The 12,997-nt window shown below is 40.0% G+C and overlaps 1 protein-coding gene across 1 annotated transcript; it reads left to right on the top strand.

Annotated features, from left to right (window-relative positions):
• Nucleotides 1–677: 677 nt before the first annotated feature.
• Nucleotides 678–5,992, top strand: LOC117824603. The gene is made up of 6 exons (XM_034700140.1): nucleotides 678–897; nucleotides 2,429–2,782; nucleotides 3,029–3,262; nucleotides 5,229–5,498; nucleotides 5,710–5,797; nucleotides 5,881–5,992. The coding sequence occupies exons 1-6, from the start codon at nucleotides 678–680 to the stop codon at nucleotides 5,990–5,992; spliced, it is 1,278 nt and encodes a 425-aa protein (XP_034556031.1).
• Nucleotides 5,993–12,997: the final 7,005 nt, after the last annotated feature.

The following is a 12,997-nucleotide window of genomic DNA, read 5'->3' as shown; positions in this document are numbered from 1 at the left end:
CTGTATACATAGATCACTTTGAATCAATAAAGTAATCTGTTAATCAATGCTTTACTCCAACGTGTTTGTATCTAAATTTGGTAGCCAGGTAATAAGCAGGATAATGTATGGTTAACGGGTGGTAACGCGCTTCACACCCGGGTCTTGTCTCACCCTGTTGGGATTCTATTTTGCATAACCAGCAGATAACCGTACATTATCTCTTACATATCAAACTCTAGCAAACAAGTTGAAACACTGCAGGGAAATCAAGCTACACCGAATCAAATGAGATATGTTGAATGAACACAAATAAATTAAGAAACAATCACACTAATAAAATAATATAACACAACGTAATAATGTTGCATTGGTTCATCAAAACTCCTTCTAGGTAAATGAACACATTTTGATTAAATGGAATTTATTTCCATTATTTTATTATGTTCAGTGAGTAAGTGTTTATTAAAACTCAGTTAAAAATAATTAAAAACATTCTTGTTGATGTATAAAACAGCCCTTAATGTTTTCAGTACCTCACAATAATTGTGCTCTGTGTCACAGTGATTCAGGACCAGGAGTCATGGGAAGTGAAATGCACCGCTGACATCTGTGCTGTGAGAGGATCAACAGTGGATCTAACCTGTTCGTACTATGATGTTTCCACAAGACTAGGCCTCATAAACAAACGTAAGAGAATGTACTGGTTTACTAAAGATCAGGATGGAGAACCAGTAAGACAGAGGACAGACCCACAGTACACAGGTCGTGTGTCAGGCGGTGGTGTTCCTGGGCGTGACACTTTGAGAATCAGAGACCTGAGAGAGAGCGACTCAGCTGTGTACTACTTCAGATTGGAGACAGAACAGCCAGGTGGAATATACACCAGTGATCCTGGAGTCTTTTTGTCTGTCACAGGTAACATTTGGTAATTATGTCATAACATCCATAAACAACTGTTTTAGTGTTTATCTGTATTTGATGTTTTTGCTGACAATGACATGCAAAATAACCCCAGATCTGCAGGTTCAGTTGAGAGGACCTGACCCTCGTGGCCAGCAGTATCTGACGTGTCAAAGCAGTTGTCTTCTACCTCAACATTCCTCCTACATCTGGTACAAAACTGGAGAGGAAATTCAGTCAGAAACTTTTTCTTCATATAATTTGAAGGACTTTACTCGTGCAGACAGCTATACCTGTGCTTTAGAAGAACACAAGGATTCCCCATCTTCTTTTGTCTGTGAGTTAACTTCATACCAGTTTTGTTTTCGTCAACGATGATGATGACAAAATTATTTCGGTGACGAGCTACACATGGCTCTTTGATGACGAAAACATGACGAGACGTGTGTGAGTTTTCGTTGACGAGACGAGACTGGACGAAAATGTTAGTGAGTGGTCTGTCAAGACGTTCAAAATGCATGACATTTCTGCCTATTGTGCCAGTAATCTGCTTTAAAAAAGAAGATGCTGCGCAACGTCAGGTATTGTGCAGAACCTGCCTTGCTACCGTTTCTACCTTCACAACACAGTGTATACAACTGATAGTATTAAATATCTACGGATCATACTAAAGTGTACAAAATAATCAACACGCTGAATATCAACGTGATGAGCAGGCAACAGAACAACTGAACAGAATCATATTTAAGGCTCACAGTGTGCAGTTTTCTGTCTACTCGTTCTTATTGAGAAAAATAAGCATGTTTACATGGTCAGGTGTCAGCCGGAAGCGCAACTGAGTCATAATCAGTCCGACGGCGGAGAAAAAAAAGAGACCTGTCACTCAGCCGCAGCCCCCAGCTGAGCGTCTCCGCTGTGTGCAGTCAGCTGATTCACATCGAAACATGCTTTAAACTTTTTTAAAACTTAAACTAAATTTTGTTAAATAGTTGTGGTGAACACTTACAAGACTGCAATTCGTAGTTGTTGGATCTTGAGATAACGTTTGATGTGATTTGGCGCTATACAAATAAAGATTGATTGATTGAAGTCAAAGTATTTAGTAAGTTTACAACTGTAATTGAAGTAGATATATAAACCATCTTTCATATGAATTCATGCTTCATTTGCCTTTATCTTAACATAAGCTATGAGACTATGAGAAAGGACAATTTGTGTATAATACTTCTGATATTGTAAATTATAACAATAAACAATACCAGATTTAATATAATTTCCAGTAATTAATTTGTGAAAAAGACTAATCCTTTTTTTTACTAAAACTAGACTAAAACGTTTTTAAGTTTTTGTCGACTAAAACTAGACTAAATCCATCACATATAGAAATGACCAAAATGTGACTAAGACTAAAACTAAGATAGCTGCCAAAAACAACACTGCTTCATACTCATATCAGCAGCAGGTGGAGACTGATAACCACATGTATTTATTAAATTGTTACTGCTGACAAACTCTCTTTTAAATTTGTTATTTTTTGTTTTTCCAGGTGTCTGGGGTTCATCATGCAACAGAGTGTCATACACTGACAGAAGAATCTGTGCTCCCAAAGGCTCATCAGTGAATATTTCTTCTAACTACAACAGTTATGAGAATATCACTTCCAAATTCTGGTTCAGTCCTGCACTTAGACACCATTGGAAAAATCCCATACTACCTGGGGACCTAAGTGAAGACTCCCAGTTTCCAGATCGTGTTCAGGTCTTTGAAACAGAGAGAGGTCGCTCCACTTTAAGAATCACTGATCTGAGAGAGAGTGACTCAGCAGATTACCGTTTCAAATTCAAGACACAGAGTTTTGAATGGACAAGCAGTCTACCTGCCACAACGCTGACTGTCACAGGTAACCGTTAAAGAACGTTTGAATACTGGAAACACTGATTCAGCTGCCCGTCAGCTGATTCTGATTCACTGATCTAATCTATAAAAAAGGTTTCAGATATTTAATTTTACATGTATGAACAAATGAAAGTTTATCTTTTGAAATAAATTATAACGAAAGTCTTTTATTTGGTGACATTGTAATTTGTTAAAATGCACTTGTATGATCTTAAATGATTAATAATAAGAAAACTGTTATCTGATCCAGCTTTACAGGTGAGGGTGAGAAGAAAATTAGCCAACCAGTCTTCTACCTATGCAGACCTGGTGTGTCTCAGCAGCAGCTGCACCCCAGCTCGTGGTTTGTCCTTCATCTGGTTCAGGAACGGAGAGACAAATAGTTCCTGGCCAGAGACGTTTTTCTATAAAGGCTGGATTTCTCTTGAAGAAGAAATCTCCTGTGCTGTCAGAGGACATGAACAGTTTCCCTCTCCACCAGTCTGTGAGTAAACACCACTGTGCCAGGACAAAAACACACCTGCACAGTCACCAACCATTACACTTTACAAGTTCAGCTAAAAACTGTACCTGGGTCCTGATGTATGCTTAAAAGTAGATACAACACAATTACTGAAAAAAGGACCAAAAAGAGCTCAGCTGATACTGCTCAGGTAGACGGTAAGTTGTGATCTAACACTTAAGGCTGATTTATACTTCTGCGTCTCCCCTACGCAGCAGGGGCTGACGGGGACATGAGCATACTTGTGCGTCGGTGTGTCCCTGTCATGCAGCAATTCTCCGCCGAAACGCTTGAGGGCAGTGTGGTCTCTCTGATAGCCGGTCGCCTGCTTCCGGTCCCTCTACGTTTTCTGTTTACTTTTCCTTAGCGATTCAGAGCGTGTTATGTTAATCTACAGCTGATAGATGTTGCTGTTTATCATACAGACATGATAGCATGAAGAATAGTGATCCCGGAAGTGCTGTAAATGCGGGAAATACAAAGCCGCCGAGCGGACCAATCACAGGGCTTGCGGTCTGCGTCGGCTCTATGGGGAGTTACATTTTGGAGGAGGTGCACGTCAGCTACGTGCGTAGGCCTTGGCGTAGATACGGGAGCTACGCGGACCCCCGGCGTAGAGTACGCCCTTAATTCAACGCAGAAGTATAAATCAGCCTTAAGCCATGGACTCTTATGATCCCCATACCATCAGGGAGGCTGGCTTTGAACTGTGAGCTGATAACAAACCGGGTGGTCCATCTCCTCTACAGGGTTATGGTTAAGGTCAGGAGTATAGGGGATCCATGATTCCAAAACTGTGAATCAATCAATCAATCAATCAATCAATCAATCAATCAATCAATCAATCAATCAATCAATCAATCAATCAATCAATCAATCAATCAATCAATATTTATGGAGTGTCAAATCACAACAAATATTATCCTAAGACTCTTTCCAAACAGAGCAGGTCTAGACAGTACTCTATGTTCTATTATTAACAAAGACCCAACATCAAGACAGGATAAGATCCAGTCTCATCTTACAGACAGGACTCAGTCTGATCTCATCTTAATCCACCATGAGCAGAGCACTTTGCAGCATTTAGCAAGTTACAGCGGCGAGGACAAACTTCCTTTAACAGGCAGAAACCTCCGGCAGGACCCGACTCATGTTAGACAAACATCTGCTGAGACCGTGTTGGAGAGAGGGATAGAGGGAGATGAAGACACAGATGATAGGGGTAAGACTGAGTAGAAGTTGTAACAGCTGGAGTTTGTAATGTCGGTAGCAGCAGTCCGTCTACGGCAGAGATCCAGAGTTACCTACGAGACAAGGGAGCTCAAGGACTACAGAAAGGTGTATGGTTAGTAACTTTGACAGGAAAAGGAAGTGGTCCATTTGTCATGAGTCATCAGTGTTTATGGATCATGTTTACTGTAAACTGCCTGAGGGCCTTAAAATGAGCAGATATTTTTCATGAAACATTTTTCAGTTTCTAAAGTTGATTTGTTGTGTTTACCCTGTTTTCAATAAATTACAGGCTTCAAATTATTTGCAAATCATCATATTCTGTTTGTATCAACATTTAACACAACGTCCCAACTTTCCTGAATTTGCATTATAGTGTTATATATTAGCGATATATAAATGTATATATATATACATATATTTATATCAGAAGTGTTAGAAAGAGCTTTGGGTTTTATTCCAAAGTTAAAATAAAGTTTACTCCATCACTACAGTAATTTAAAGACATCCTCTGCTGACTTGTGTAGAATTATTGTTTATATAATATGTAGGGAAGTGATTCGCCAACTCCGTCATCAGCACTCTATCCAGCCTCTGTGACACAAACTGGTAGAGATGATTTAAGAGGTTAAATCAATTACATTTCAACCAGCACTTATAAGCAAAAACACACCAAATCTTAAATACTTACAATAATGATTGATGTTATCTTCCTCAGATGCTCCAAAGGTTCCCTCAGTGCTGGTGACTTCCTCTGGTGAGATTCTGGAGAATAGTTCAGTGACTCTGACCTGTAGCAGTGATGCTAACCCAGAGGCTAACTACGCCTGGTACAAGAAAAATGGAGATCAAGACGTCCAGCCACTCAGTAACACGTCACAACTTGTCTTCAGCTCCTTCCAGTCCTCTGACTCTGGAGAGTATTACTGTGTAGCTGAGAACGTCCTCGGGAAGAGAACATCCAAGCTCCTCTTTGTTGATATGAAGTGTGAGTTGAACAGTTTTGTCTTTACTGAAACTGAAATTAGCTGAAAGTGGTCAAATGATCAAGAAGCACTGGGACCTGTACGGCCTGTTTGTTCCATAAAGTGTTCTGTGTGAATTGAAGGTCAGCTGTAACCACAGGGGGATTATTTCACAAACAGATTTGCTGTAAGTTTCAGTAAAGTATGTCTAATATCTCTTTCTTTTATGTCCAGATAAATCAATGATGGTAATAAATGCCATCAGGTTGGCTCTAATGGCTGTGATCCCGATTCCTCTACTCCTTTTTAGTCTGTGGATGAGGTGGGACTGTTGAATTTTACAAACCACATTGCTTTGACTGTTTACTGTTTGTGAGTTTTAATGAAACTTTTGTTTTTCTTCAGTCATTGCAGAAAAAAGACGACTCTGAGCTCCACCCCTGAACCAAACGAACCTGAAGGAACTGCAGAGGTCAGAGAGATATTGGGCCACACTTACAATCACTTGATGTTATAATTTGTTGGTTTAATAAAGTTGCACTCATTGTGATGTTAAAGACATGTTCTCGCTCCCACCTCTTCAAAATGGCAGCTCAGCATGAGGTTAAATAGAAAAAACAAGGCTGACGTTTTAACACGTTATGTTTGGGAAACAACAGTTTGGTATATGTTTAATAGTCTCAGTAGTATTGACCAATCAGATGTCAGCAAGCTTGGGTGTCTGCAGAAAAAACTGTTTGTATGGAGAGCAAAAGCAGGAGAAACACAATCCAGCATAATGACATCCATCGTGGGTAATCTGAGGAGGATGTATTTCTCTCTATGAACAGATATCTACATGAAGAGCAGCTAACAATCTAGATCAAACATTTACACTGAGAAACAAATCTGTTTGATGCTGTGTCACTAAAGACAATCAGCGTTCAGATGTCCTGACTTCCTGGAATGCATCAGCCTAACCTTTGTCCATTGACTAATCTGCATCATGTTTTTATATGATATAAGCAAACCTAAGGGCCTTTAGTAAAAAGTAAATCACAAGAAATTCAGTTTTGTTTTTTGGGTTCATACCGCTGACACAAACCACAAGGAGGCCACTGTGCAATATATTATTTACAGTGAAACTGGGACTCACCAGAAATAGATTAACCGCAGGAACTACTCCATTGGATGTGTTGAACTAAAAAGTGACAGCACTTAATTTGCTGAAATATCTGGACACTGCTCAGTTCTCATGTTGCTAATTAGACTGTAAACAATGAAGCCCACTGGAAATAAGTCTGCTGGAGGTTGTTTCTTACTGGTTATTGTATCGTATCTTTCCCTGATGTATCACATCATTGTCACACCAAGGATACTCAAATCTGTTTTTCTGCAAAGCCCAAAAACCTTCATCAGTCTCATGTGTCTAGATTTCCTCCATCTTAACCCTGACAAAACTGAAGTACTGTTGAGAGGACCAGACCCCTTCAGCATGACTGTTCAACGGTTCATTGGTCCAACTAAATATTAAACCCACTGCTAAACATCTAGGTATCATCTTTGACCAACATATGACCTTTGACCATCAGATCACTAAAGTTGTTCAATCTGGTTCCCTGCAGATATTAAATATTGTAAATATCAGATCAATGCGCTCTTTTATGGATTCCCTCAGGAATCGACCTCCTCAATCCATCAGGTCTGCTGAATCTGCAGATATTTTTAAGAAGCTCCTCAAGACTTGTCTGCACAGAGAAGCCTTCATGTAACCCTCTACTCCAGTTTCATGGTTGTTTAGCTTTGTTTCTTTTACTTCCTAGTGTTTGCATGTCATTTTGATAATTTAGTTTTATTTCCATGCTTTGGGATCACTTTGTAACCAAGTATTTTAAAAGTGAGGTATACATAAACTTGTACTTGCTTCTTAAATACTGGCTGCACCGGAGTTACCAAAAAGTTGACCATCATTCCCAGAGGACTATTTCATCCTCAGACAACAGCCAATGGGCTCTGAGACTGCAGTTTAGTTGATTAGACACAAAACTACTTCATAATAATTAGGTACCAGTTTCTACTTCAACTTAGCAAAACAACAAATTAGGGGTCAGCACCAAGAAGTGACTCCAGATGAAGTCACATGTGGGGGTCATATTTTTAATCACTGGGTCACTGTCTGAGCTCATTTAAGACTTGAGAATGAGAAAAGGATGATATTTATTTTTACAAAGTTTGAAACCACATTGACTAGAGATGTCTCTGTACCACAGATCAATTTAAGCTCAGTTTAGCTTCAAACATGTCATAGAAGATTTACTTATAACATATGACTGATTTTGATTCTCATTTATGATGCCTTTGATTCTCATCCTAATGTTGCTGGCAGATTGAGTCCAATCCTGATAACATCAGCACCTCCGCCTTGAACAGCATACCTGCAGTAAAGCCACAAGACATCGAGGAGCAGGAAACTCCTGTGTGAAGGTCAGTGTAGTTTAAACCTGCTGCATGGAAAGTACGACAACACATGAATTCATCAATTAACAAAACTAGAAAAAACATCCTACTTGTGTTTGAGAACTCACTCATCAGAATGTTTGGACTTTCTGCAGATGCAGTCGAACCGGAGTGATGGCGTGTGGAATGGCGTGTGGAAGAAAAACAGAAAAATTCCAACATTGCAGCGGTGGAGTGAAGAGCGAGGTTGCAGAGGCTGTAGGGGGGTGAATGGTAGCAAAAGATTTTCATTGAATACAACCTTTGATTTCACATGTGCAGTTATAACACATATAAGTAGTTTAGGATGTGCAGGTATGTTATATATGTAGTTTAAGATGTGCAGGTATGATATATATGTAGTTTAGGATGTGCAGGTATGATATATGTGTAGTTTAGGATGTGCAGGTTTAAGGTGCTGAGTCCACTAATGCCTGTTTTCTATTCAAACCAAATTTAAGTCAGCATACAATTTCTAAGTCTAGAGCTGCTGCCAATACAATGATAACACAATGCCTGTTAATAGTTTTCACTGTTTCTTGTGAAGACGCCATTGAATTAAATTAAATATGAAGCATAAAGAGCATTTTAAAACAGAACTAACGGTCTCTACTAGAGGAAGCAGAAGTGCCACCGGACAATTTTCATAACCTAACAACAGTAAACGATGGTGGGAAGCGTTCTGAAATTGAGGTTGTGTGCGCAGCCTGCTCAAAGAAAAAACATCTTAGTGGACACAGGCCCTGGAATTGCATGTTTGGAGCGTAGTGCTCTAGAGGGGTAATAGAGCACTATGAGCTCTCTAAGATATGTAGGTGTCTGACCATTAAGGGCTTTGTAGGTCAGAAGAAGGATTTAAATTCTATTCTAGATTTTACAGGGAGCCAGTGTAGAGAAGCTAACACAGTAGAGATGTGCTCTCTCTTCCTACTTCCAGATTGTGTATATATGTAAAGGTTTATGATGAACCGCTTCATGAGTGTATAAATGTGGGGAATGTTTGAGTATCGACATGGAGAGTGAAGTGCTGTCAGTGATCTGTCAGCTGGTTGTGGTCACACTGGAAAGGTGCTTTATTAATGCCGTCCATTAACCATATTGACTATGTGCATGTATAAACCCACAGCCTGAGGGTGCGCTCACACCTGGATCATTTGGTGAAGTTGTTCAGAAACAGGGGGCGGTTCCTTCCTTGGCCTGGGTCGTTTGGACGTGTGTGAACACAGCAATCGCACTCTGAACAACAATGAAGCAGAGATCACCTTGAAGAAGTGGTTTCTGCTCACCTCGTATCAAACCCTGCAGACGTTTGTGTGCAGTGAGAACGCAACCAACCTAGAAACTGGAACCGATAGCTAACTGAGTCGTAATATCAGTAGAAGTAGACTAGAAGTAATAGAGGCAGTAATACAGCTTTCAGGCAATTCTGATCATGACTGCATCCAAACAGCACCAGGCTAACGTTACTCTGCGTCTCTATCCAATTCAACATCAGCAGCAGCTCCTGATTCAACAGCTGGTTTAGTTCAGAGACTTTAGTCCTTCTCATCAGTCGAGCTGCTCTCAAACCTTTACATCCTGCTGTCAGAGTTTCATGACCTGACACTGCTACACAGAGAGTTGAAAGCTCCTCTCATTAATGCGCTGACTCACAAGTTTGTAACCTTCTGTATTTTTGTGAGTGGTGTTCAACATTTGACAAACAAGCTCATCTGTCCAAATGTCCACGCGGCAGTGACTTCCTCGCAGCTCCAAGTCAACCCTTGAGTCATGTTAAAGACTATTAGTGTTCATCTTGGAGTCGGTGCAAAGTGTGACCAGTAGTGGTGTAACGATGAAGACAAATTTTGGGGAATAAAGGGCAGCATTGACAGTTAAGGCTTGTAGGCCTGCTCAGATTTATTTTATTCTTTAAATGACATTTTGAATGAAATAAGATTCTATAAAATGATAGATTGATAAATAGAATTATCCAGAGCCTCCTCACACAAATATATACACAAGCAAACACACAGGAACGCCATGCGCTGCTATTAACTACTCTCACCGTAAGCTACTCTGCTGAAATCAGGCTTTTGGGATTAAGATTTTAGTGACAATTTTAGCACTAGTGACCAGTGCTCGTGGCTTTAGTTTACCCACACAGAGGGACAAGGAGGCTGTGACTTGAGGACAGAGGACAGCTCAGTGATGGTGTGTGCTTTGGCTGTTTTACAACATTTACAGTGTGAACACAAAAAGATCTGAGAGAAAAATACAACCATGCATCTTTTTATCACCTGATTCAGAACAAAGGGAAACAAGGTCCAGGTGAGAAAGCACCCTCAGACCCATGTTGCAGTATTTCTGTTCTTAATCCATGAATTACGTTTTGAGTGTCATGAACTGTTTCTGTGTAATTGTTTAAAAAATATGGCATGTTTTTTTTTAAGGTTATGTACTCTTCTTTCTATCATCTATCCTTTGTTTTTAAAGATGCTCAAAAAATAAAATTTGTGATAATGATGGGGGGAAATTATTTTCTTTAAGCAGCACGAAACTGTTTTCAGAGGTTTATACAAGATAACGCTGATTTTATTAAAAATCCTGATTCCAAAAATATTGGGATAAAATGAGTAAACTGTTGAAAAATAAGATTTTCACACTTTGCAAACACAATATTTGATGTACTTTTAGCTAGCAAAGCTCTGGTTGCAGAGCTTCTCTGTTTAAAACAATACTTCAACAGTAAACGTACACCTGTTTGATAACCCTGCTCCAGTATCAGACATGAGGACAAAACATCATGTCATAAGAACATTATCTAAAGAATTAAAATAATCAGACCTGAACACAGACACTTAAATTTAGTATAAAGAAATAACCTGATCACTGATGATCTCATTTTACTCTGTATCATGCAGAGGCGTCAGTATAACAGTGTGACTTGTTCTAACCAAGTTAAAAACTCACATTACTCCTTTTCCACCAAAGTGAACCTGGTGGTAGTTCTGGTCCAGAGTTGGTTCAACTTGAACCTTCAAAGAAACAGTTTGCTTTTCCAAAAGCAAAAAAAGGCCACAAAAGAACCTCATCGTTAGGGCACTGCAAACCTTATTGAAAATGTCTCTGAGTTTACCTGCTGGTTCCACATGCAGATGTCCGGCAATTAATAGCGACCAAAATGTCCGGTGGCAAAAAATGCTGAATACAAATAAACATATTGGTCTGAAAATAAGACAGGTACTCCTTCCTTGAAATACATGTGAAAAAGTGGGACCGTCAGACATTCTGTATCTACACCTTTTCATTCCTGCATAAGTTCACCTCAGCGCAGTGAAGTACCAGATTTTTTTACCTTCACCCAAACACCAAACACCACAGAGCAGCACAGAGATAACAGTGCGACCTGAATGCTGTCGGGCTGTCAAGAAAAGCAGCAGGAAAACACTTCATCAATTTCTAAAGGATTAGAGGAAACATCAGCAAACTTCTACTTCTGTCTGACACAAAAGGTAAAAACAGTGACTCCCATTCTGGTGGGAGGGGGAGGGTTAATTGTAAGCTGGAGTGCAGTTTGTGCGAGTGAATCACGGTGCGTGAGTATAAACCAGCGTTACTGTCTCTCGCAATCAGGAATAGGTCTGGAGAAACGTAGAACACTGAGTGACAGGAGGGTCGGGGAGGACTTTGCTGCTTGTGCTAGCTTTGTAGATAAAATCAAAAATTATGAAACAACTATGAAAGCAAAAAAAAATTCACCATCACTTACGGGATATTATACGGTATAACATATGCTTTATGATAAATAACTGGAATAACTGAGATGTGTGAAACACAATAAAAACAAATTCTCTTACATTTGTTTTTTTTGGTTTAATTTTGATCATGATAACCTCGCCTCCAGCCTCCAATGTAAGCAGTTCTTTCTGATGGACCGGCGAGGAGCTTCTGCTACTCTGAAAGTGGTTCCTCTGGCTGAGGGCGAGGTCTTTGGCAGTTGAAACTCAAAGAAATGTTTCTAGATTAGACACCGGCTCTGAACCAGCTCTTCAACTGACCTGGGGTGAAAGGTAATATTTGGTTTAATAGTTATGATTTTAAATGGTGCAGCCACAAACTTCCTCAGAGAAATCACTCTTAACAAACCTCACACCACAGGGAAATCTGGCAAGGCAATCTTTAGGACAGCCAAAAATCGGATTTTGCTGATTTCATTGGTATGGGGGCATCATACCCCCAATAGAGCACCCCGCTTTATTCATACAAAGAGGCTTTGAAGAACTTCAGAATCAAATCACGCAATGAAAACCATATTTTGAAGTGTAGCTACTAATATATCTTGCTCTGAATCAAACTATCCAACCGCCATGCTGGACAGCATCTCCATCTTTCTGCCAGAGGTTGCAGTCAGTCTCACCACATTACTTATCGGGTCAACAGCTTTCTGCTTATAAGAAAAATGACTTTTAGAAATCAGCACAGATGGTCTGGAGCTGCATCCTGAAGAGAGTCTTGGAAAGTTTAGAGGCACCATCTTCCTCCCCCAGCTCCATTCTCATTAATGTCAATTTCATAGTGCCTGTCCCGCAGCGATGCTCCCCTAAAATGTGTGTCGGGAGCATAGTTGCATTTTCAACACGCTTCCAGACATCAAAAGAGTTCTTAGATAAGGCTGTTTTTTAGAAACTTTCGGCCATGATGATTTGACAAACTCTACCCTGATGCCCTTTTGACCTTAGACGCGTGCAAACCCTGAGATGGCAGAGCCGGGGTGTTTGTCATACATAAAGAGAGAACACTTAAGATCCGAGAGGCATTTACCGTAAAAGAACACAGTGAAGAGAAGCAGCTCTAAAATATGAGTTCACAAATGAGGAGAAAAGTTGCTTAGTAACTTTTTAAACTGCTGATATGTGGCACATCAGTCGGCACATATGGATGTGTCACAGAGGGAATAAATCTGCGCTGGGGACTCTTTCAGCGAGGGGTGAAATTCAGGTCATGAGAAGTGTGTTTGTGCGTGGAAGTGTGTGTGAGCGTGTTCTTCAGTCCACACACACACACA

The sequence above is a fragment of the Notolabrus celidotus genome, chromosome 13 (genome assembly GCF_009762535.1).
Source record: "Notolabrus celidotus isolate fNotCel1 chromosome 13, fNotCel1.pri, whole genome shotgun sequence".
Classification (NCBI taxonomy): domain Eukaryota; kingdom Metazoa; phylum Chordata; class Actinopteri; order Labriformes; family Labridae; genus Notolabrus; species Notolabrus celidotus.
The sequence above is the reverse complement of the archived record's forward strand: the minus strand, read 5'-3'. Positions and strand labels throughout refer to the sequence as shown.